Below are 26,441 nucleotides of genomic sequence, written 5' to 3'. Positions count from 1 at the left end.
TGAACAGACGCTTGGGTTTGGTGAAGCATTTCCTCTATCACCGTACTATGGTTACCGCGCCAGTGTTCGCGTCGCACCTCTTCACTTTGCTATTGCCGGACTGGCAACATTGCCCAGGCTACGCCACCCAGCTGTGTCCATGTTTCAGCTGGTAGTCTTTTGTTATCATATGACTCGGGGAGACGTGAATTAGGAACTTGTGAGGACCAGAGCTAGGTATTCTGCTCCTTCCAGGTTGTCAGCTCACCATTTTGTAGCCCACATTGGGTTTACATCGACCTTAAATTTGCCTTACATTTGTGACTATGGCATGACCAAACACTCCCGGGTAACTAGCACAGTAGTATGAGACCCCTGAACTGTGTCGCAGGGCCGGCATGTTACTGGGTATTCGGAGGGGATACGCGTACAAAGTATGAAAACACAGGAACATTCACATTTTCTAAAACATTTATTGCCCTTTTCTGTGACGTGTGGGTGTGGGCTTTCCATATATGTGGCATGTGTGCGAGGGTTTAAAATTGACACTGTACTCACTACGGCGTCGCGACGCTGGCGTTAGCCCACACGGCTGCTCCTGCACTACCGTATGACCGGCAACTTGCGGCACGAGCTGCAAACAGCGGATCTGGTGGCGTTCATCAGCGACATACGTTTCAGTAGGCGTTGCTGGCTCGTTCGGCTGGCAGGCGTCTTCCGTCGTTGACGACATCGGCTGACCGTGGCATGGCCACCTTGGTCGAGCCGAGATGGGACCCTCCTTGGCAATTAAGGCCACCGGCCTGAGGGAATCGTCTCTGATGGACAATCGAGGATCATTAGCGATTAGGTTCGGAAGCCATCTTGACTTCCGAGCCGAGCCGTGTGAGCCCGTTTTATTATACGGTACAAGATGTACAAGATGTACAAAGGGACAAGAGGTCCTGAACGGAGGCAGTCCTTCCATCCCGAGCCCCTTAAAAGGGGAGGGGTGGTAAACCATTTCACTGCACTTCACTATGGTCTTGTTCACACGGACGCCTGTTTACTTCTGCTCAATCTTCCACTGGAAGATGACCTCTCCAATATTTGCCAATCATTATCATTCTCGCTCTTGTGTGTGCTGCTGTTTTAGATTTAATAAAACGTGAATTTTCCCAATTAGAAATAACTCATAGAGACGAAAATCCACGGATTTTAACCAACTGGTTACACATTGATCCGACATCGGGTCGTCATGTCACATACTAAAATTTTAATAATTTCAACAATCTTTCAAACTATGCTAAACTAATCTCTACGACAAATACATTATACTATCGTATCCTTTGTTTGATGCATGTCACAGTACTTTATTGTGCAGCGAAGTAATGACCACTTCACAGTGACCATTCATTCCTGCTTTACTCATAAAATTGTTAAGTTCTGATGGGAAGATTCAATGAACAGTACTATAGCTCTCCAAAAACAACTCTTCTTTATGACTTTATGGCCTCTTGAAGACCTTACTGATAAAAGCAAGGGATGATGCTGATATGACCGTGCAAAAGAACTTTTATCGTAACCTTCGCATGATTCCAATCTCAGATCCCAGGAAAAAAAACAACTGTAACGAATCGGTTGCACAAGTTCCTTAAACTAGCTACATTGGTGTGAGCGATTGATGTTTGGCGTGCGAGTTGTTTGTGAGTGACCGCGGATGTGTGGGTGAGTTGCGTGTTGGTCCAAGCCCGAATGTAACTGAAAGCATAGCCAGTGTGTTCCGAACCGCCGTGAAGTAAACGGGAAATATAGTTTACGGTTGAACTAAATCTGTGTTTCGAAAAAGGAATCCGAAAACGAAAAATCGATCCCTTCCGTTGTTTTAATTTTACACAATTTTTCATTTTTTTTTTTTTTTGCCGAACTTCTTAACGGAATCCCTTTTTGAAGAGCTTTTTGAGCTTGTTGATTTATTTCCTTTTAATTTCGTTTTAATTGCTTATCTTTTAACAGATATGTGCAATTCATTCTTTGCTCGACTGTTGAGTTGTTCAGTCTGTATTTTTCGCTCGAGATCTCGTTTCGATTTTGTTTCGTTTTGTGCTGTCGCGTTGCGCCGTGGAAGTGTCGCCACCTTCTCGCGTTCTGGCAAGTTTACTTGAACTTGCAAACACGAAACGAATGGTGCGTAAACGTGCCAATGAGTTTGCAGCGGGCCCTTCACAGAAGGTGCTAATCAAGCCCAGCGCATCGCAGGATCACGCCGGAAAACGAGTACTGCAAACCAACCAGTATGCAGTACTCCCGGAAGAAAATAGCGATGGTGACGCCACTCCCATTGCAAGAAAACAGCGAATCCCCCGCTTTTCACACCGGTGAAGGATGTTGCCAAGCTAGGTGCCGAACTGGCACAACACAAGCTGCTGCCTCGCTCCAAACTTTGCAGCATCGGTACCAAAGTCATGTGCTCCAGCCTGGAGGAGTACAACGTGGACTTCTTCACGCATGATCTGCCGTCGAGCAAGCCACTGAAGACGGTTTTGCGTGGATTACCGTTGTTCGAGGCGGCTGCGGTGAATTCCGAGCTGGAGCGACTTGGGCTCCAACCTGAGGTCGTGTTCCATATGAACCGGCGTTCCATCAACAATACCAGCTTCCGTGACCAGTTGTTCCTGGTGCACTTCACGAAGGGATCCACCAGTCTTGCGGCTCTGGGATCCAAAATCCGGGACCTGTTTCAGGTCATCATCAGTTGGGAGCATTACAAACCCCAACATCGTCATGTTACGCAGTGTATGAACTGCCTCTCCTATGGCCATGGCACCAAAAACTGCCATATGAAGACAAACTGCGGCAAGTGTGCTGGAACTCACTCAACTGCGTCCTGTGAGCAAGTTGATGACATAGAGCCAACGTGTGTCAACTGCGGTGAAAAGCACCAAGCCTCCAATCGCGCATGTCCCAAGCGAGTGGAGTTCATTAATATCCGTTGGAAGGCTACAATCAACAACCAGGTTGGTCGCTTCCGTAATCATCGTTCGCCTCATGTACTCACGGAAGTCCGCTTCCGCTCAACAATCAACAAGCAAATCCTGCGAGTATCCAAATGGTTCCCAACAGTCGGTCAGTTCAGCATCGTCTCGCTGCTGCTGCGGCCCAGCCAATTCCAGGTTCATCCACCGCCCCTGGTTTATCATACGCTGCTGCTGTCTCAGGTGAACCTGTCGACGATTCTCCGTTCACCTCGGAGGAACTTGTGACGCTCGTGGCCGAGGTCATCATCATCATGCGCACCTGAAAGACTCGATCTGAACAGCTACATGCTGCCCTGTGTATTGTCACTAAGTATGGACCGTGAAGCCATCAAGATCGTAAATTGGAATGCTTGCTTGAAGAGCAAAAACATTGAGTTTGTTGACTTTCTCAAAGAACGGCACATCGACATAGCCGTCATCACCGAGACTCACTTGAAGCCCAAGCTGAACGTCTTCCTTCCCGACTTTCGGCTCGTAAGACTTGACCGCACCAGCTCCGGGGGAAGGGGAGTGGCCATCGCTGCGAGACGGAACATCAGCTGCCAGCTACTACCAAGCTTCCAACTGAAAATTATCGAAGCCATCGGAGTTGAGGTGAGCACATCGCTTGGTCCAATCACCATCATCGCGGTCTACTGCCCCAAGCAAACCAACATTAGGGACGGCACGGCCGCAGACCTCCAAAGTGACGGTGGCAAAATTTCGTCATCGCTGGCGATCTGAACGCCAAGCACCAAGCCTGGGGCAATAGTCGGCGAAATCAGGACGGCACAATATTATAAAGCGATCTGCACCAAGCCCAGTACAACATTCTGTGTCCGGACACTCCCACCCGGTTGAGTCGTTCCGGAGCTCATGCCACCATCGACATCTTCATCAGCTACATTGGCGATAACATCTCCCAACCTATCGCCTATCAGGAACTGAGCTCGGACCACTATCCGGTGGTGGCCGAAGTAGGTTCCTCGGCCAATAGGTTTCAAGTTTCCCGGCGAAATTACCATCGTGTTAACTGGCAGTAGTATCAGCGCTGTGTGGACACAGCAATCGATTACGACGTCCTACCGGAGTCGTACGAAGAAGTCGATCAGTGTCTGCAAGCCATCGAAGAGGCGATATCCCGTGCCAGGGAGCAACATGTACCAGCATCCAGACAGGTGAGTCATACTCTGAACCTTGACAGCCCAACCAAAGATGTTATCAGGCTCCGTAACACCATTCGTAGGCAGTTCCAGCGTTCTGGGCTGCCCCACTTGAAGACCAATGTCAATAGGCTAACCAAAATTATCCAGGCCAGGATGGTGGAACTCAGAAATAATGACTTTACCAACAAGATTCGCTCTCTCCCAGATTGTGCAAAACCATTTTGGAAGATGACCAAAATTTTGAAAAATAAGTCGAGACCGATCCCTCCGCTTTCCTCTGTTGACCAGAACTTAGACCCATCCCTACTCATAACCCCAGTTGAAAAGGCCAATGCTCTTGACCAACAGTTTGTAATTTCACATAATCTTGGTCAAACCATGGTGAGCCCCCATGGGCCGCCGTACAGGAGGCATTGACTAGAGTCGCTGACACCCCCGTACTAGTGCATGATCATAGTAGAATATCGGCTGATGAGGTGATAGCAGCTATTAGAAGTACTAAAAACATGAAGGCTGCGGGTATGGATGGTGTAGTCAACCTCGAGTTGAAAAACTTGTGTATTGACTTCTTCAACCATCTTACCGTTATCTTCAACAAATGTTTGGAGCTTGGCTACTTCCCTGCATGCTGGAAGTTAGCCAAAGTGATTCCAATACACAAGCCTGGCAAAGATCCTACCAGTGCCAAAAGCTATCGCCCCATCAGCCTCTTGTCCTCCATCTCGAAGCTATTCGAAAAATTGATACTCAGCCGTCTGCTGGTGTTTTCAAATGATAATAACATCTTTCTCAAAAAGCAATTCGGGTTTAGGAAAGGCCACTCTACCATCCACCAACTCGCACGGGTTACTAACATCATCAAGCGGAGCAAGTCCGTTTCCAATACATCTGCCATGGCATTGTTGGATGTCGAGAAGGCGTTCGGCAATGTCTGGCATGATGGCCTAGTGTACAAGCTGCATCGATACAACTTTCCGATCTACCTCGTGAAGATCATCAAAAACTACTTGTCGGGCAGATCATTCCAGGTCTACTTGAACAATGTCCCCTCTGATACGTTCAACGTTGATGCAGGGGTCCCTCAAGGTAGCCTGCTTGGGTCTATCCTATTCAACATTTTCACGTCAGACGTTCCTCCGCTGCCGGATGGTGGTATCCTGTCTATGTTCGCAGATGACACCTCCATCATCTATAAGGGTCGAGTGATCCGTGCTCTGGCGAGTTAACTTCAATCAGGCCTGGATGTTTTGTCCGACTATTTTAAGAGCTGGAAGATTTGTATCAATGCAGCTAAAACACAAACCATTCTGTTTCCACACTCGTATTCACCTCGGCTTGTTCGGCCTGCTAACCTCAAGATCCATCTTGATAGCACTCCCATTGAATGGTCGAGTGAAGTAGTCTACCTTGGTCTCACCCTCGATAGCAAATTGCTATTCCGATCCCATGTGGACAAGACATCCACCAAGTGTAACATCTTGATCAGGTCGCTCTACCCTCTGATAAACAGGAAGTCCACCCTGTCCCTCAAAAACAAGCTTGCTGTCCACAAGCAAATCATTCTGCCGGCTATTGAGTATGGTATGCCAATCTGGGAGAGTTGTGCTAAGTGCCACCACTTAAAGCTTCAGAGGATCCGAAACAAGATCCTCAGAATGATCCTTAACAGTCCACCGCGAACTCGTAATTCTGAGATTCACCACCTGGCCGGTTTTCAAAAACTCGAGGAGCGAAAGACTTCCACGCTGGAAAGGTTCAGAGTCGCCTGTCTGCGATCAAACCACCAGATCATTCGTGATTTGGCAACCTAGTTTAAGTAGTTAGTTGCTCAATTAGGTAGGTTATCACATTTTTAAATTCAAACCAAAACAATTCCACAAAGGGTATCCTGTAAATTAGCGCTAAACGCAATCATCATATTAGAATAACCAATTAACTAGAACAAAGATGAAGATCCAAGAGCTAACCAATTGAAATGTTAAATCAAATGTTGAAACATAAAAACCTAGAAAATAAACGTAAATTTTATTACTACTACAAATACGTGTATTTCGTCTACTACTTGCAAACTTCATCAGTTTCAAGTACTCAACACCATTATTTTCAACTATCGAACACGAATGAACTTTATTAACCCTATATGAACATCAAACCTACCTAAACTGCTTATCAAACTATTTGTATCCAACGGAGTTCTATTGCCACCTTTCACGCACGAAAATGATCTAATTTTCTTCTTCTTTTTCTTATTCTCCTCCTCTTGCAGGTAAATTCCTGGGAGATATCGCACTGCCAAATATAGACTACGAAACCGAGTGGCAAAAGCAAAGACTGAACAAATCACTCCAACAGGAGTTGGAAAAACTCAAACAAGAAGTGTACCACGAAGGCCTACAGGTGGAAGAAGAAGGTCTTACCGATATCATCAGAAAGAAAACGAAGCAACTGACACCCGACCTTCCCACTGGATCAAATCAACCTAGCAAAAGCCTGAACGAAGCTTCGGTCTATGTGTCTGGCGCACAGCCTGTCGATCATAAATCACTTAACCAAATCTCGCACCGTCATACCGACAATGCTATAATTGACAGTTACTATGGTGAATCGCAGATAAAAGCAACAATCATAGATAATAACGATAACATCATCCTGCGAAACACTTCTACCAATCAAGTGGGATATCAAGAGGGAAAGTCATCTTCATCCAATGTCACTCCATCATCGTCCAATGGAAACGACAGCGACAGTAGCTCGACCATTGCGAAGAATAAGAAAAATGCCAAAACGACGGATTTTCGCAACATTGACCAAAACCGCATCCAGTCCGATACAAAAGACATCGTTATCGACGATTCGAGCGATAACATAATCAGCAATAATCATGTGAGCAGAAAGCTTGCATCGAGAACACTTTTGACACCACCGACCACATCGAAACCAGTCCGCACGACCCAGGCTAATCGCTTTAGCAATGCCGGAGGCAATGGGAGAACTTTAGAAGATGTTCAAGTCCTTAACGGAGATGGGACCATAACTGCTCACAAGCGTCACCGCAGGAGACGTTGGCAGGGGAATGGGCGGAAAAATAACAGCACCGATGAGGCGGTAGACAAACCGAGGAAAAAACCACTAGATGCAAATTCCGACACGTACAAGGCTCGAGTGGAACGTCTGAAAAGCGACCTGGGCAACCCAACGCTTTCCATAAACGATCCCAATTTAAAACATTTCAAAAAGGTAAAAACTCACAGCAGCAAAAAGGTCCCCAAAGACAAACAAACTGCAAACCGAAACAAGTCATCGGCAAAAGATTGGGACAAGCATTGGAAAAGCGACTCACGGGTGCAAAAGGACCGCCATAAGCAAATCTACAAAGTAAACAGTGGAAACCTATCCAAGCATGGCACCGGCGCCGTTAAACAACAAACGTCAACCCGTATCCTGGACGACATCATTATTGAAGACAAAGTAGATGGAAACGCGGGCGGAGACGGTCTAATAAGGGACTCCAAGGGAAATGTGGTTCAGTCGTCTTTTCTGGAGGCCCACTTGGCTGTCGACGTAGATGGCGAGATGCATTCATCGCTACCTGTTGATGAGAGAAGGTAGGTGTATCTATATGTATGACTGTATTTATCGTGATTGGTGTAATATTCACCACTCAATTGAATTAATTTCAACAATGATGCCCCGGAGCGTAGTGAAATTATATTTCATTTCAACTTGTGTATGTGTGATAAATAAGGATTTCTCAGAATGGTATTTTTATTTCTATATTATATTATTTTCAATTATAGAACACAATGGAGCAATCTATGATAAAATATCGATCAAGAGTCGAGCAACCCGAGCAAAGCTGGAGATCAAATTGAAATCAAAATTTGCTGTTATGATGTAACTTATTTTGAATACTCCAGTTGATCTCATTTTGGTTGACTTAACGGTTAACATAGTTAACAATCAATTTATTTTATTTATTTGTCGTCAATCAGTGTAGACCATTTTACAATTGTTGTCTTAAGTGCTATTTTTACAATTTTGTCTTTGTTTATATTTTTATAATATGTCTTAATAACAAGTTAAAACATTACTTCTAATTGACGTTATGCGACGAATTAAAATATTGCTTTAATTTGGTTTTTGTCATTGTAAAGTCAATGTTATCGCAGTGCTTATTATATGTATCCATCATTTGGTTCAAGGGTCCAAATTTGGCATAATTCGTACGATGACGATTTGTAGCAAATATATTTCTATTTCGTAAATGCCTAGATGGTGTATATAAATTTAAGGATGACAATAGTTCTATTGAATCAATTCGATGTGATACGATATCGTTTACGAAAGAAATCATAGCAAATTCACGACGCTTTTTTAATGTTTGGATATTTATGAGCATACACCGAGCTGTGTAAGATGGCAGAGGAAATACAGTCCAACCTAACTTGCGGAGTGCATACAATAGAAACTGCTTTTGAACGGATTCTATTCCTTCTTCGTGTGTGATTGAAAAAGGAGACCAAACTATGCTGCAATATTCTAATATCGATCTTACATAAGCAATGTACAATGTTTTAATCGTATACGGATACGGATACGGATCGTGAAAGTTATAGCAGAAACGTTTTATGAAACCAAGCATGTTGTTAGCTCTGTTAATAATTGTGTTATAATGATCGGTGAAAGTAAGTTTTGAGTCCAAAATAACACCTAGATCCCTGACTCTATCACACTTTGATCTGGTTTCCTAAAGTGACTGTTATATCGGGTAGCTTTTGTTTTCTACTAATGGTAATGGAGTTACATTTTTTATATTTAATTGTTGCAGGCTTTTTTGACACCAAGTATGGAATATTTGAATTTCCTCTTTGAATGTGATGATGTCTTTGGCATCTTTTATTTTCAAAAAAAGTTTAATGTCGTCAGCATATATTAAAACTTTCAATTTCCTAATAATGAAAGATATGTCATTGACGAAGAGAATACATAAAAGTGGTCCTAAATGGGAGCCTTGAGGAACTCCTGAAGTGACGTCAACGGGATTTGATATCTTTCCTTTGTATTTTACTATTTGATGACGGTCAGTTAAATATGATTCAAGCCACTTGAGGAGTGCGTAATGAATTCCCATTTTTTGAAGTTTAAAAAGAAGCATGGGTATGTCAATTCGATCAAACGCATTGCTGAAATCTGTATACAACACTTCTACATGGTTTCCGTTATCCATTGCATTCAAGGAAAAATTAATTAATTCGAGCAAATTCGTAGTTGTTGAACGGCCTTTAAAGAAGCCATGCTGAATAGTAGTTATTCTGTTTTTAATTTGAAGAAAGAGTTTTTCATTTACAATCGCCTCGAAAAGTTTTGGAATGCAAGAGATAATAGCTATACCACGATAATTACGTATGTCGGATTTTTTACCCGATTTAAAGATAGGCACTAAAAACGAGTTTTTCCATATTTTAGGGAAGTTTCCGGATTCCAGTGACATATTGAAAATCCAAAATAATGGAGCAGTAAGTTCAATTGCTAAAGTTTTCATAAAAACTGGCGGAACACCGTCAGGGCCAGGACCTTTAGATGCATCTAAATTGTTTAAACCCTTTAAGATATCATGAACCTTGATTTGACTTACGCTGATGTCACTTGAAAATTCTGGATATGATTCAAAATATTCACGATCACGGTCCTCTTCTGAAAACGTAGTATATATTTCTTGGAAGAAATTTGCAAACAAATTGCATATATCATCCGAGTTCTCACCTATCCTATCGTCCAAATGCATCTTTAAGGGAAAATTATCAGATTTTAATTTGGTTTTCACGTAATTGAAGAAGTTTCTAGGACAAGATTTTATTTCAAGTTCAGTTTTTAAATAATACTCCTCAAATGCCATATTCACGGCCAAATTTAACTGATCGCGAATGTCTAAATAGTATGCCAAAGTTTCTACACTATTATATTTTTTATAAAATTTGTGCGCTTTTTGCTTTCGATTTTTTAAATTTTTCAGTTCCCTGTTGTACCAAACTGGATGTTTTGCATGACTCTGACGTCTTCTTCTTTTAGTTGGCACTTCTTCAAGTATTATTTCAAGCAACACATTGTAGAATACGTCAACTGCACATTCAACATTTCCTGCAGTTCTTAATATTGCTTGCCAATCGACAATGTTCAATCTATTTCTAATGTTATCATAATTTGCTAAATTGTAATCAAAGATTTCATCAAATTCGCAGTCGTTGGTTCTTTCATTTATGTGAACGAATAGAGAATATTCTATTGCTGTGTGAAACATTTCATTTCTCCATATGGGACTTAACGATTCAGTCACACAGAAATCTTTATAAGTATTTGTTAATAAAAGGTCTAAATAACAATTTTGTTGATTTTTCACATGGTTAATTTGATAGAGTCCTAAATTTGCAATTTTGTCAAAAATGAAACGGAGTGTTTTATTTTCCCCAACGACTGGAAGTAAGATGCTTTCATTGTCCATATCAGAAATAAAGTCAACATTGCGTTGGTTAAAGTCACCATATATATGAACTTTTACTTCAAGGGGTAAACTAGACAAAATTTCTTCCGCTTTTCCAAAAAACTTATCATACGTGTCCTTATGAGCATTGTTTGGAGGAAAGTATACCGAAGCAAAGACATGTGTTTCGTCTGCTACTTGCGCTTTTACCCATACATGTTCGAATTCTTTAAATTTAGTAGCCATAATAATTTCTGAATTCAATTGGGTCGAAATCGCTATTAATACTCCACCTCCCGATTTTTTTCCAGACCATTGAAAATTGCGGTCGTCTCTATAAACGTTATAATTGTTACCAAAAACTTCTTCACTTCTCACACTATCATCCCAACTTGTTTCATTAGCCATTATGACAGAGTAAGTAGAACTTAATATATTTTTGTTAATTTCATTCATTTTACCGGCGCTTCTCATGCGGTTAACATTTTGGCAATATACTAAAATTTCTGTACTGGTCTGAAGATTAGGTGAAGAAGTTGATGGTAACCTGTCATTCATAAAACTATTATCAAAATTATTTACCCCTGATCCATGTTCCGAATTTGTTTCGCTCTGCAAAGTGTCGTGATTTTCGTTATTTTCTTCCTCTATGGAGTGTGTCAGTTTTGTAGAAAAAACGAGTGCCTCTCCTTGATGTAGAGAAGTCGTCAAGTCCTGGATAATGTCGGGGTCTGCCGGACCATTGTCTTCCTCCAAGGGGTGCGTCAATTTCGTACAAAACACGAATTCCTGCATATGTAATTTGATTACATATTTTGCATTCATAATATTTAACTGAATATGGGCCTGGCGTAAATGGTTAGCATCCTTGCTTCTCACGGTGAAATCTCACCCGGACTAGTCACGAATGACTTAAAATGTGTTCAACAAAACATTTAGACAATAATCGTTAGTTAAATTTTCAACAAGACGTTAGCAACAGAACTTGAAGTTAAGTTGCTTTTATTTAGAAAAAAAAAACAGAAATTTTTTTTTTTTTTTTTGTTAATTACTTTATTTGTACAGGCTCATTCGAATAAACTTTACAGAGCCAAGTTATCATTTTCTTTATACATTATGAATGTCTTAAATCTAAAATTAAAGGATTGGAACCGATTACTCGCGGTCTTCTCGAGGTTAGTGGATGACAATTGTTTGGATCGGGAGAGGGAAAAGGAGATTTGGAACTCGATTTGGAATATGATTTATGATTCAAAAATTTCTAAAAAAAAAAAAAAAAAAAAAAACAGAAATTATGTAATCAGACTTATTTCGCGACACTTAAATCAAATTGAGTTTTTATTATAAAAGATCAGCAAACTTTAATACCGATTTGCTTTCATTTTGTTAACCGCCTTTGCTCAGGTAGTGCTGCTTATATCAAAAATTCTTCTGAAGACTCTTTTTTTTTATTAAGTTAATAGTTTATACACAATTCAATTAATTTCGCGATTTTGCCATCTCCGACCAATGTGGGGCTCTCGCATTTCAAGAACTTTTGTATCGTTGCGGCACGAAAATGCTTTATTGCCGAATTAAATATTTATTCATTTATTTATTTATTTGTTGTTTCAATGATTCATCTGACACATGGTTGTCTTAATGAATTAAAAAAGTTTAATTAAAACAAAAAAAAACAAGGCGCGTTCTAATTCAGGACAGTTAACGGCACATTAAAGTCAAATAATGCATAAACCTCATTAAACGCATTAGCGACGGCACGGATAGGTTCATTCAACCCGGAATGCCGATTACGAGCTGCGAGATGTACACAATTACATTGTCTAATCACTCTCGCAGGTGCGTAAAAGAAAAGCTGCCGAAGTAATTCGTGGGAATCAATCTCGCTGGTAATGATCTTAGCAGCAAACACAGCTTGCGCGTTCCGTCTTCTTCGGTCCAAGGTGTCAATTCCAAGTGGACGACAGTGATCCACGTAAGACGGCAAGTTAGCCCTGTCACGGCAGGGCAGATGACGAAGCGCGTAGCGAACAAACTTTCTCTGTACACTCTCAAATCTGGCTGTCCATCATGCTTGGTACGGGCATCAGACGATAGCACTATACTCTAAGGGTACGGCCAGGGTAGACACGATTCGCGACGCGACGCGACCAATTCAAAAGAATCTTATTATTTATTATTATTCCTTGCGTGAGTCGCATCGCATCGCGTCGCGTGTCGCGTCTACCCTGGCCGTTCCCTAAGATTGAACGTATTAACGAACAAAACAGCGCCCGCAGGCATGGCGGATCGCGAAAGCCTTCAGATATTTTGAGCATAAAGCCAAGCTGCCTGTTAGCTTCAGTCAGGATGTCATTGTAGTGCGGTTTGAAGGTCAATTCACAGTCGAGTGTTGTTCCTAAATCTTTGATCTAGCTAATCCCCTCTAACGTTTGCCAGGAAATGGAATAATCAAATATTATCGGGTTTTATTTGAAATGATAACGCATTGCACTTGTTGATGCTGAGCACCAACTCTGCATACGATCTACAATCAGCTGCAACTCCTTTACAATCAGCAATGCAATTGATAACCATATACATTTTGACATCGTCAGCGTAGAATAACCGGCATCCAGGTGGCAGTAGACACGAAAGCTCGTTGACGAAAAACGAAAACAGAAGGGGTCCCAGATTACTTCATTGGAGAACACCGGAAACGTTCGTGAACACTTCAGAACGAGGAGCTCGCAAAGGTTCGTAAGATAAGATGAAGGATCCAGACACTCAGAGTTTGTAAAGCTTGCTCAAAATAATGTTGAGGTCTACTCGGTCAAATGCAGCCATGAGATCAGTGTAAACAGCGTCGATTTGTCCGCCAGAGTCCATGGTCCGAACGCAGAGCGACACGAATTCGGTCAAATTGGTTGTAACTGACCGTTTTGGGTAGAATCCATGCTGAGCCGTGGAGATGTAATTTTTACAAATGCTGAAGAGCGCCTCATTGATGATGAACTCGAATACTTTGAAGCAGCAACAAAACGGGTGTTCAATAAAAAATGAGAATTTTTTCAGTCATAGTAAAAAAAAAATTTTTTCAGTTAGTTCAGATTTTTTTATTAAAAACATTAAAAACATATTATTCTTCAAAAAAACGTCAATGCATATTGGAGAAGGGGCCCTGGTCAGCCGTACGACGCAACTTAGTCGCGATGCTCTCGCAAGAGCACTAGATGGCAGCGAAATCATTCTCATTTTTTATTGAACACCCGTTAGTTATGTGATGTCTCTGTAATTCTACACCGTTCGAAAAATTCATGTAAATTTCTGCGAGATATAGCGCACATAAAATTAACGCTAGATTTAGCATAAATTTACGTGATATTTCGTGTAAATTTAAGCGCAATATCGCATAAATTATCAATATTGTATGCAAGCTTGTAAACAATTTCACTGTGTATGCCAAGTATAGCTCAAAATTAAACGAAGGGAGATTTTACGCGATAGTTAAAATTCAGAATTTTTTCTGTGTAGACTTTCCTTTTATCGTCCTTCTTGTGGACGAGGAACATATACGAAAATTTCTACGCCTCAGGAAATTTACTCTTCTGTAGTGACAGATTAAATAGTTTCACCAAGAGAGTGAGCAACGACTCCGAACACAGCTTATGAACGGATGCAGATCGCAGGAATGCCGTCTGGGCCGGTTGGAAACGACAGTTTCAACCTTTACAGAGCTAGATCGCCGGTATGTTCACTGGTGTGAAACGGACGGAGCTCAAATGCATCTCTTGGATAATCGCTTATAGCAATCCTGACTAAATTTGGTGATGCCGAAGATTCATTGAACGAACTCATGAAATGTAGAACAAAAAGGCGGCATTTCTCCGGTTCAGATTTAGTGGTTCACCTAGATGAACTGACAATGGCAAACCGACTGCGTCCTTTTTAGAGTTTACAAACGACCAGAAAGATGGGCACATCATGAAAACAAGTTGGCATAACCCATAACAACACATAGTAAGTGTATGTGCCGTACTAAAGCAAAGAAATGAATATGTGTAATCAAATATATTGGACACGGTAAAACTAATAAAAATAGCGAAACTAACTAAAAATATAAAAATAACGATAAAAAATACTTTTGGAAAAACCTTTGTACCCGAGCAGACCCTGCAGTACATCAGTACTTCATGAATGGTCAACAAGGTTAATTTTGGCTGCTTGAAACTGCCGTTTTCTGAGAAATTTTAGTTGCAACATTGGTGAAATTTTGCTTTAAAATCGCTTTTCAAAGCAAATGAAGTGATTAACAATATTGCTGTCTTCAGATAAGATGTGTATTTGATGATATTGAAAACTTTGTAGAACATGTCGAATCGCTTAGTTAACATTTATTATGTGAAAAAGTAAAACAAAACTGATTTTAGGGTAGTCTTGACAAACATCGAATTATATCTCGCTAGACATATAATGCTAGACATATAATGTAGAAACTTAATGGGCAAAGTTTCATGAAATCTATAGTTCTGCATTTTTTGACGTAGGACTACGTATGTGATTTCTATAGGGGGTACTTTGTGAAAACCGGAAATGTAACATGTAACAAAATTATGATAGTTTTTAAACATTAATAACTCAGCTGCCCCTGGACCAATTTCACTTATTTTATCACCAATCGATCAGAAATATTTCTAGGCATTAATAGCAATGCTTACGACTGGTGATTTTCAACAAGAAACTATTGAAAAGTGAAAATGTCAAGCATTGTCCGATGTACAAATAAAAAGTGATAATTTTCAAATAATGAAATAAACGTTCTTCCCAAACCCAGTCGTCATAATCGAGTGGTTGTACATCATTCTGCTTTAACCTGAAAAGATATAAAAGAGCACTGTTGTCTAGCCTCAACGCACATACGCTGCCAGACTGTTGAGCAGTACAGTCGACGTTTTTTCTCTCGCTCTCTTCGTTCGTTCGATTGCGTTGTTCCATTTTTTCACGCGTTGAATAGAGACACTGACCCAGTCATGGGTAAAAGACGGTGCAGAACCGGTGACGGAAACAACAGGACCGCCGGAGAAGGTCAGAATGCCGCCCTTCTACTTGAAGGGCTTCCCTCTCGGACTGCGGGAAAAATAAGCTTGTACATCACTCAGGGTGTCCGGTGCACCATCCAGCTGTGCACGGAAGGATACAAACTGATGGTTCCGGCATTGAAATATTACAAGGCGGTACAGACCATACTGGACCAAGCACAGGTGGAGTACTTTTCCCACGACATCGAGGTTCTAGGTGGTCCTGCGCGGACTATACGACATGGACACGGGCGTCCTCTTGGAAGAGCTGGTGGCTAAGGGACTGAAGCCGGTCCAAATTCACAAGATGGCCAGCCACAACAAGGCCGTCTAGTACCGCGACCAGCTATACCTGATCCACCTTGAGAAGAACTCAACAACTTTGATGGACCTCCAGGGCATCCACGTCCTGTTCAATACTGTGGTGAAGTGGGAGCGGTACAAGCCGGTCAGTCGTGGAATCACCCGGGTATGGATCGAAGAATTGCCATATGGTCAGCCGCTGCATCATGTGTGGAAAACAACACAAAACCGACGCCTGCGACAGACTCGATGAAGCCGATCCCATTTGCGCCAACTACGGTGCTTCTCCCAAAGTTACAAGCAAGGCCTGCCCGAAGCGCAGCGAGTACATCGAGATCCGGAAAAAGCATTGACGAGAAACCACCCCGGCAGCAATAAACAGCCGTAAATTAATGACCAGAACTTCCCACCGGTACCACGACGACCGATAACAGTGCTACCTCCGCTGCCACTCAATCAACGATTGGCTGCTGCTCGTGCCGCTGCTACTGCTGCGGCGGCCGCCACCACTCAAGTTCAAAAGTCCCTGCAAAATCAGGTCAAGAGACGACTGCTGCTCCACAGCCGCAGGATCTCCCCACAGCCCATGGGCTAAACTGGCGTCAGGATGGACCGTCTCTACCGCAGCCAGAAATCAACGATGGTTCGTGGCACAGCGGAACTAATGAACATCTTCCTCAAGATGCACGACATTGCCAACACCATCAAGAACAAATCCGACCAGCTCCAAGCTGTGGCTACCTTCATGCTCAGTAATGGACCGTGAGCTGATCAAAATCGCAAACTGGAACGCTTGCTCGCTCAAGAGCAAAATTATCGAGTTCGTTGACTTCCTCAACGAACATAGCATCGCTGAAACTCACCTGAAGCCCGAGATGAACGTTTTTCTTCCTGGATTCCGGCTCGTGAGGTTGGATCGGACAAGCTCTGGGGGTAGTGGACTGGCCATCGCTACTAAGAACAACATCTGCTGCCGACTGCTACCCAGTTTTCAGCTGAAAATAATTGAAGCATTGGGATTGGAAGTCTCCACACCCGTCGGCCCCGTCACCATCATTGCGGCCTATTTCCCGAAACAAGCCAACACCAGGGACGGATCTGCGGCAGACCTGCGGAGGGATATTATCAAGATAACACGACGCCGTGGAAAGTTCATCATCGCTGGCGACCTGAACGCCAAACATTAAGCTTGGGGCAACCAAAGGCGGAATCAGAACGGCACCATCCTAAACGACAACCTGCAATAGGGCCAGTACACCATCCTGGTGCCGGACGCTCCCACCCAGCTGAGCCGGTTCGGTGTGCACTCCACCATCGATATCTTAGTCAGCAGCATGGAGAACATCTCCCAACCGGTAGCCCACCAATAGTTAAGCTCGGACCACTTTCTGGTGGTGGCCGAGGTGGGCTCCTCCGTTAATCGATTTCATGCTTCCCGTCGAAATTACCATCGGGTAAGCTGGGATCGGTTCCAACAAGTCATCGACGAAGCCAACGATTTTGGCGCCCTACTGGAGACGACTGATGACATCGATAGATCTCTGTGCGCCATCGAGGAGGCGATATGCCGAGCCCGCGGACAATACATGCCAGCTTCCAGATGGTTGAGTAATTCTCTGAACCTTGATCAGAATACTAAAAGCCTAAGCAGACTCCGTAACGCCATGCGTAGGCAGTACCAGAGAACTGGACTGCCTACCTTGAGGACCCATTCCAACCGTCTAACTAAACTTAGCAAAGCTTAAATGGTGGAACTCAGAAATCAGAATTTTGCCAATAACATCCGATCTCTCCAAGGTTGTGCAACACCCTTTTGAAAACTAACAAAAGTCCTCAAAACTAAATCGACGCCAAGTTCACCGCTGGTTCCCCTGAATTGTCCCGACGGTTCAGTGGTTCACCTGATAACACCTGAAGAGAAGGCTGCCGCGATAAAGGGTGATACGGTCAAAATTTGGTCAAGGGAAAACGCGTGTAAATCGGTGAAATCGTTTATTTAAAAAATCAAATTAAATTTCTTTTTCAAGTTCAATTAGTATAAAATTCAGGAAAAATATTCAGTTAGGCTTCCGCTTTTCCAAATCCGAATTGCCGGGCCTTACGCTTGACCCCTGCCATCAGATTTTGTACAGCCACCTTGTCCACCTTCTTCGCCGCAGAAAGCCAGTTTGCCTTGAACTGCTGCTCGCCCTTAGCAGTTTTTTTGGTCTTCTTTAGGTTCCGCTTGACAATAGCCCAGTATTTCTCAATTGGGCGGAGCTCTGGCGTGTTGGGAGGGTTCTTGCCCTTGGGAACCACCTGAACGTTGTTGGCGGCGTACCACTCCATGGCCTTTCTACCGTAATGGCAAGATGCCAAATCCGGCCAAAACAGTACGGAACAACCGTGTTTCTTCAGGAAAGGCAGCAGACGTTTATTCAAACACTCTTTCACGTAAATTTCTTGGTTGACAGTCCCGGAAGCTATGAAAATGCTGCTTTTCAAGCCACAGGTACAGATGGCTTGCCAAACCAGATATTTGTTTGCGAACTTTGACAGTTTCATGTGCTTGAAAACATCTGCTACCTTTCCCCTTCCTTTTGTCGTATAAAACTCCTGTCCTGGAAGCTGCTTGTAGTCAGCTTTGACGTAGGTTTCGTCGTCCATTACCACGCAGTCAAACTTCGTCAGCATCGTCGTGTACAGCCTCCGGGATCGCGCTTTGGCCGTCGTATTTTGTTTATCATCACGATTTGGAGTCACTACCTTCTTGTAAGTCGATAGTCCGGCTCGTTTTTTGGCTCGATGCACGGTTGTAGACGATACACCCAGCTTATTTGCGGCATCTCGGAGAGAGAGGTTAGGGTTTCGCTTGAAACTACCGGCAACTCTCTTTGTCGTCTCAGCGGCTTCCGGTTTTCGATTTCCCCCCGATCCAGACTTCCTGGCTGTCGACAAACGTTCCCCAAACACTTTAATTACATTTGTAACGGTTGATTTGGCAACTTTTAGCGATTTTGCCAACTTTGCGTGCGAGTAGCTCGGATTTTCGAGATGCGCGAGCAAAATTTTGATACGCTGCTCTTCTTGCTTGGACGGCATTTTGACAACTGAAGAGTGAATTCCAAAATCAAAATAGGAGCAACATTCTACACACACACACCTTCAAAATGAGGGGTGTTCAGGTTTTTTAAATGCAAAATTGAAAGAAATACGTCAAGTTGATATTGACCAAATTTTGACCGTATCACCCTTTATGTAAACATTTCGTCAGCTCCCTCAATCTTAGACAAAACATCACCAGCCCTCACGAAGCTGAGGTTGCTGAAAATGTAACCAATCTCCCCAGGTTCCTGGCATCTTTCCCGAGGAATCCGAGATCACAGCTGACGAACTGTTGGCTTATATCAAAACTTCCAAAAACCCAGGCCCCAGGTTTCGACAACATCCTGAATGTGGAGCTCAAGCACGTGAGATCCAGATTCTACAACCATCTGGCACTGATTTTCAATCATTGCCTCCGACTTGGCTACTTCCCTTCGTGCTGGAAGTTAGCTAAAGTCATCCCCATTCGGAAAACTGGGAATGATCCTTCCTTTCCTTCCTGGGAGGATCCTTCCACTCGACATCGAGCATGTTGACAAAACAAAAACGAAATGCAACATTTTGATAAGGTCGTTGTACCCGCTAATCAATAGGAGATCCACCCTATCCCTAAAAAACAAGCTTGCTGTCTACAAGCAAATAATCCTTCCCGTCATAGAGTACGGGTTGCCAATATGGGAGAGTTGCGCACTTTCTCATCACATCAAACTACAAAGGATCCAGAACAAGATCCTGAGGATGATCCTCAACAGTCCACCGCGTACTATAAATTCTGAGGTCCACCTCTGGCCTGGCTGGTCTTCAGACCTTGGCATTACGGAGAACTGCTACCATTGAAAAGTTCAGAGATTGCTGCATGCGATCCGATCAACAGATCATTAGGGTTCTGACACGTTAGGTTAGGCAAATAGGTTAAGTAGGTAGAATATCAAATTTTCTAACTAAAATCAACAAACATACTTTCCTTAAAAGCAAAATGTAAACTATAACAATGTAAAACTAACTCCCTAGAGTAGCCATATCAGACAAACGTGGACCGGTTATTATTTAAAAATTTGGATAGGCATTTGATAATTAAACTTTAATAGTTTAAAACATAAAAAAAATATTATCAAATCCGTTTTAAGTTGGCATTATCACTTTAAGGTAGGTTTAAAAAAAATCTACAAATATTGAACACATAAGCTGATTTCCTTCATCCCAGTATTCAAATGGCACCAATAAATTATTCATTTCGGTCAGCAAATCAGTCATCGCACCGGATACTCAGGCACCAATTAATCCTAAAATAACCGATCGACATTTCGGCACCGCTAATGGATTCCACCGGTTGTGGGTTGCTAACTGGACATGTTCCAATTTGGTGTTCCGGGTCGTTGTTGGTGGCAACTGATAACTGCGTGGGTGGCATCAAAGGATAATTTATGAAAACATCCCACGGCCATGTTTTACTTTTTAAATTTATGGCTTCTGCACACCACACGTTTGGGCAAACAACGTGTGTTTTCCCGTGTGCGGTGATACGCACATGATTATTTACTGACGCTTGCCTGCTCGTGCTGGAGGAGATTGTACTTACGCACATTAATATTCAATGAGAACTGACTGCGTTGTTATGATGAGTTATATTCTGCAGGTATAACTAATTACCCAACAAGTGTTAAATTACAGCTACAGGCATATGATTATATCACTTATTCAATTTATTTGTTACAGAACCGATCTACTATCACCTCACCACCGGGTAACGCGAGCAGCAACGGCCAAAAAGGAGCGCATCTGGGACTTTGGTGTGATTCCCTATGAAATCGATGGAAATTTCAGTGGACTGCATAAGGCGCTATTCAAACAGGCGATGCGCCACTGGGAGAACTACACGTGCATCAAATTCGTTGAGCGCAATCCAATCGACCATCCCAACTACATAGTCTTCACGGAGCGCCAATGCGGGTGAGTTTAGATGGTCGTCCTCCTCCACTTCCTCGAAAAGCGAAAAATAACACTGTGTATCTGCTGACGAGGCTTCCAATTCCGATGATTGATGCCGCTTTTCGATGCTATATCATTGCAGCTGTTGCTCGTTCGTTGGAAAACGTGGCAATGGACCACAGGCCATTTCGATTGGGAAAAACTGTGACAAGTTTGGTATTGTCGTACACGAATTGGGGCACGTCGTTGGCTTCTGGCATGAGCACACCCGGCCGGATCGCGAAAATCATGTCGTCATCGAGAAGAACAACATAATGGTCGGTCAGGAGTACAATTTCAACAAGTTGACCGAAGACGAGGTGAATTCGTTAGGACTTCCCTACGACTACGATTCGATCATGCATTACGCCCGGAATACCTTCTCCAAGGGAACCTATCTGGATACGATATTCCCAATTGAAATGCCCGGCCGTAAGCGTCCCGAAATTGGTCAGCGGTTGCGACTCAGCGAAGGAGACATTTCGCAGGCGAATTTGCTCTACAAATGTGCCAGTTTGTGTTGTTTGGTATTCCCAGAACGAGCAAATCCTTGCTAATAGAATTACTTGCCTCTCGTTTCAGAATGCGGTCGCACGTTCCAGGAAAATTCGGCTTCGTTTACTTCACCCAGCTACTATTCGTCGAATCCACCCATCGAGCCGGAAAGATGCGAGTGGCGGATAACTGCCACGCACGGTGAACGAATCGTGCTCAACATCACCGATCTGGTAACGTATCTACATACCTGGTTGCTCTTCATTTACTTTTTTTTTTGTATCCTCCCTATTCCTATCTGGCCCTGCGTGATTTATGCCCAAAGCACACTCAATCCTATATGTTGCACTTCCGTTCAATCATGAATTGCGCTTGGGTGGGGGTGGATTTATAGTGGATTATCGCTGAAAGAGAAATTTCCATCGTCTGATGGCTTGGGGGCGAAAAAATGTGGACGCGGTTTGAGTTTATTGAATCAAGTGATACCAAAATGATTAATATTTTTTTTACATACAAGGAACCGCTTTTTCAAATCGGATTTAGACTAGCTTCGAGGTTGCAGAATGCATCACTTTGGGTTATGATAAAGTCTTGTAATTTTCAACTTGCTCTTCATATCCAATTGTTTTCAGTAAGGAAATATTCTCAAATGATTCTCTTTCTCCCTCGTATTTTATGAAATAGTTTTCAAAAATTTCCATGCACATATTTTGCAGACCCGTAACAAATTTGTATCCTTTCCGTTAATACATGCGATAATAAATATAAACGATTGATTTTTTTTTTTTATTATTAGAATGTACCCATCTTTCAGTGGACCCAAGTATTAAGCCGGGAAATTCTTCTCTTTGCAGATTAAGACATACGACTATTATGGGGCTTACGAGCCGTATATTAGCCGAGCTTCTTCTCCTTCTTCTTCTACGCATTTCAGGCTTATTACTTATCGCATATTAGTTTATGTTTATATTAGCTCAACTTAGTGTTCTAGATGCACTTCCACAGTTATTAATTGAGAGCTCTCGAGCCTGTACCATTTTTGCATTAGTAAAATTATGTGGCAAGTACAATCATCTCTATGCCCAGGGAAGTCGAGAATTTTTCCAACCCGAAAAAATCCTATTATTTTTTTGGTTTATTAATTTATTTGATATTAAGGCACAACCGAATTAACTTTACAGAGCGAGGATTTTTGTTCACTATACAATACAAATTAAAACTATAGTCAAAAGGTACAACACAATAAACATGTTATCTTCCGCTATCCAATAAGCCTCCTCCACCAGAACGGGAGCCGCTGCCAGTTGTTTCATTGTATGGCAGATTCGCCAACGGGGGTCAGAGCGATTCCATTGCAGCAATGGACGCAAAACGTGGCCAGCACTCACACATTCAACACGAAACGGTTGCTTTCCAAAGTCGACGACGCATCGACTGAAAGAACTGCTGATGAAGAACAATGAGGAGGACCACACAATGGTTGCTGCCGAGAAAACAGACGATCGCGTGACACACATTGAGAGTAGTCTGCTTCTGTCGACAGCCGAGTGAACACTGAAAAAAAAAAATCCTATAACGAACCGGGAATCCAACACAAGCACCACCAGCATGGTCTTGCTTTGTAGCTGCGCCTTTATGTACTGAGCTAAGGGAGGTCCCATATTAGCCATGCATTAGTCTTATATTGCAAAAAGGCAAGTTAGTGGTTGGATTGGTTACTTGGGTATTGTCAGCATATTCACATGTTGAAATATCTTGATAGATTTGATAATTTCCAATAGTGATGTTGTTTTGAAAAAATTCACACTTTGAACGTTTTGTTTTTCGATGTTTAATTTTTTTTATTTTAAATATTTAAAAAAAAATCCATCAATTTCATATAAAAAGGTTCATTGACCATTTCTTGCAACCCATATAATACCAGCGCAAACCATCAATATCTCCGGGAAGGGGAAACTTTCCCCTTCCCGATGATGTTGGCCCTTATAACCGATGTCACTTCACGGTGAAGTGACAACTTATTACTCACGGTGAAGTGATTCCCATTTGATTTACACGGAAATCACTTCCACGTGAGTGGCACTGGTTACTTCACTTCGTATTCACCATGAAGTGACACTGGTAATAAGGGCCGTTGTTGGTTTGCGTGAGCGACCCTCGGTTGGCGAGAAAAGGGCCTACACATATATGTTTACAAAAAAAACTTGTATGCCCCTTTCACATGCGGCTCTTGAAATGAACTACATGCAAACTTGCTTAACTAGTTAAAGTCTTTGCACACACACAATTTCATTAAAAATTGATACAGTGCTGCCAAACTCATAGACGCTTTGGAATGAAATTTAAACTAATAACAATTTGAGGAAGTCCAGAACTTTATTTTTACCATTCGATGGTGTGCATATTATCAAGATGCTCTTTTGAATTTCAGAACATTGTTCAAGACTTCATTAAGCCTGTAGAACTTCAAGATCTTAGCTCCAGTATAGTTTGGAAAGCATTATTGCACATATTGCTACCATTCTGTGATATTATCAGGAAGCTTTACAAAGCTTGGATGATGCGTTGAATATGGAACGTGCGTATCAAATCACATTAAGTGTATAAACATTAAGATCTTATCTCCAGGATATTTTGGAGAACCTAGAAGACTTCAGGATCTCAAAATGATGTTCAATGATTAATGTAGGCACATACTAATACAAAAATTTCCAAATAATGAAAATATGTTTGGTCACCAGATTCCTCATAGCGCAAAGGAGGGCTGAGGAGCAACAGTAGTATAGTAATAGTAGTTATGGATAGGATTCCAAGGTAGTTCTGACTCAGAACTTCTAAAATTGTATGGTGTTGTGAAGATACTTCTATAAGTCTCATCCATCCATCCATCCATCCATCCATCCATCCATCCATCATTGTCGAACCTTTTGAGTTATTTCAAAATAATTTCGATAATTGCTTATCTTTTTAAACTACTACTAGATTGTAGATTTCTTCAGTGCCAAGTTCTCAAATACCACAGAAATCATCTACAAACCCTAGGAATTCTAAAAGTACCACAATTTTTGAAATTCATTATGAAATGGCTAAGTTATGACATTGCAAACTTGCCGTTACACGTTTTTCGGAGGCATCGTATTCGGAGTGTTAACAGATGTGCAGTCGGAACATAAAAATTACATCCGGAGCAATCCTATTGAAAAACAGCATACATCGCTCCTTTCATGATTTTCGTAGATAGATGCAGGCTGCTTATTGCCTGTCCAGCAGGCTGCGTTTGATCCGGCAACGAAATGTTTCCGCTGTGCAGTTCAAATCTAAATTGTATGTATATGATCGTGTAAGCTGTAGTTTGCAACACGTGGTCCGAGATGCAGGAAACTCCTCGATCGAAGGACTTGTTCTGGTCCATATATTATAGAGATCATAGAGAATTGTGGCAAAAATCCTTTGGCAATGATGCCCGAGTAACGTAGCTTAAATATCATGGTTTCAGAGGTTGATTATCGATTACAATAATTGATTTTAGCATGCGATGAAAAGTGACTATATTGCATTTCTAGACGAACATGTGAAAATGACCAATGAGCAATGAGTTTAAACTTCGATTCTCGCGAACGAATAGTCATCCAAACGTCTCGAATATGTCTTGTCTACGTACCCCCAACTGGGAAATGTAAGATTCTATCACCGATTTGCATTCAAAGAATGCAGAAATTGTAATGTTTCACCACATGAATAGATAGAGTTTTGCGTCCATTGCTGCAATGGAAGCGCTCAGATCCCCGTTGGCGAATCTGCCATACAATGAAACCACTGGAAGCGACTCCCGTTCTGATGGAGGAGGCTTTTTGGAAAGCGGAAGATAAAGCATTTATTGTACCTTTTGACTATAGTGTTAAGATGTATTGTATAGTGAACAAGAATCCTCGCTCTGTAATTTTTTTTTTAAATATGCACAGTCTCTCAGTTACATTGAAAAGGAAAATTTACATGATTCTGAGACAAGCGAAATGATTCGCAATCTTCAACATTTTTGAAAGTTGTCAATCAAATGATTGAGACTTTCAATTTTCAGGATTCTGGTGCTGGGAAAGTTCAGCAAAACCATTCTCCACAACTCCATTCACAGCTTTCTGCGGAAACCGTAGCTTGTCATTTTTATCGAGCCGCGAGGCTTGCATTCCGTGGTTTCCCAATAAATTCAATTTCATTTTCCTAAATTCCAATAAACTGGAAAGCGCAGGCAATCCAAAGCTTTGCATTCATCAGAACAATAAACATTAACCGGAACCGTCCTAGTTTGATAACCATACTTTACTGTGTACAACATTCGATAGCAATCTGCAACAGAATCCAATGAATGGCAAACTGTCGACGCACCGCACTCAATCTGCATAAATTTAAATTTCAATCAGATTCGTTTATACTTCCCACCATCATCGAACATCCATCCATCTACAAATCCACCCAGAGCGTAAAATCTCACAAACGGTGGCAAGTAGGGGAAGATATATCCTGTCGCCTGCCGATCGTATCAGTTTTATTGATTGCAAGTTAATTTTCACGATACGCGTGTGCTCGGCTCTGTTTTTGTCAATTTGTACTCACTTTAGCACGGTTTTTATGACCCTCGTTTTGAGCTGCTCTCATACCCTACTCTTCTTCCCCCCAACGAACAGGACATTTTCAAATCGAACAACTGCCGCTCGGATTATCTGGAAATACGCGACGGCTACTGGCACAAGTCACCGATTTTGGGCAAATTCTGCGGCTCCGGCAAAGTGAACGATCTGATCAAATCAACAGGTAGCCGAATGTTGCTCACCTACACAACCACGTTCCGGCAGAACAACATGCGAGGATTTGCTGCCAGCTACGAGGGTGAGTGGGATCCACGGTTGTGATTGGATGT

At 42.2% G+C, this 26,441-nt stretch overlaps 1 protein-coding gene across 7 annotated transcripts in view; it reads left to right on the top strand.

The window, feature by feature from the left end:
• Positions 1-26,441, top strand: part of LOC135700419 (protein tolkin-like) — a 94,858-nt gene that overhangs the window by 52,105 nt on the left and 16,312 nt on the right. For all 7 annotated transcript variants that reach the window (XM_065220919.1, XM_065220917.1, XM_065220916.1 and 4 more), the window contains exons 3-7: positions 6,408-7,746; positions 20,780-21,013; positions 21,135-21,544; positions 21,614-21,759; positions 26,209-26,410. In XM_065220919.1, the coding sequence (XP_065076991.1) occupies positions 6,408-7,746; positions 20,780-21,013; positions 21,135-21,544; positions 21,614-21,759; positions 26,209-26,410 (2,331 nt within the window). The remainder of the gene's footprint in view (positions 1-6,407; positions 7,747-20,779; positions 21,014-21,134; positions 21,545-21,613; positions 21,760-26,208; positions 26,411-26,441) is intronic.

The sequence above is a fragment of the Ochlerotatus camptorhynchus genome, unplaced genomic scaffold, assembly GCF_037179485.1.
Source record: "Ochlerotatus camptorhynchus isolate MF236.1 unplaced genomic scaffold, CSIRO-AGI_Acam_v1.1 ptg000136l, whole genome shotgun sequence".
Taxonomy (NCBI): Eukaryota; Metazoa; Arthropoda; class Insecta; order Diptera; family Culicidae; genus Ochlerotatus; species Ochlerotatus camptorhynchus.
This window is presented reverse-complemented; position numbering and strand designations above follow the sequence as displayed.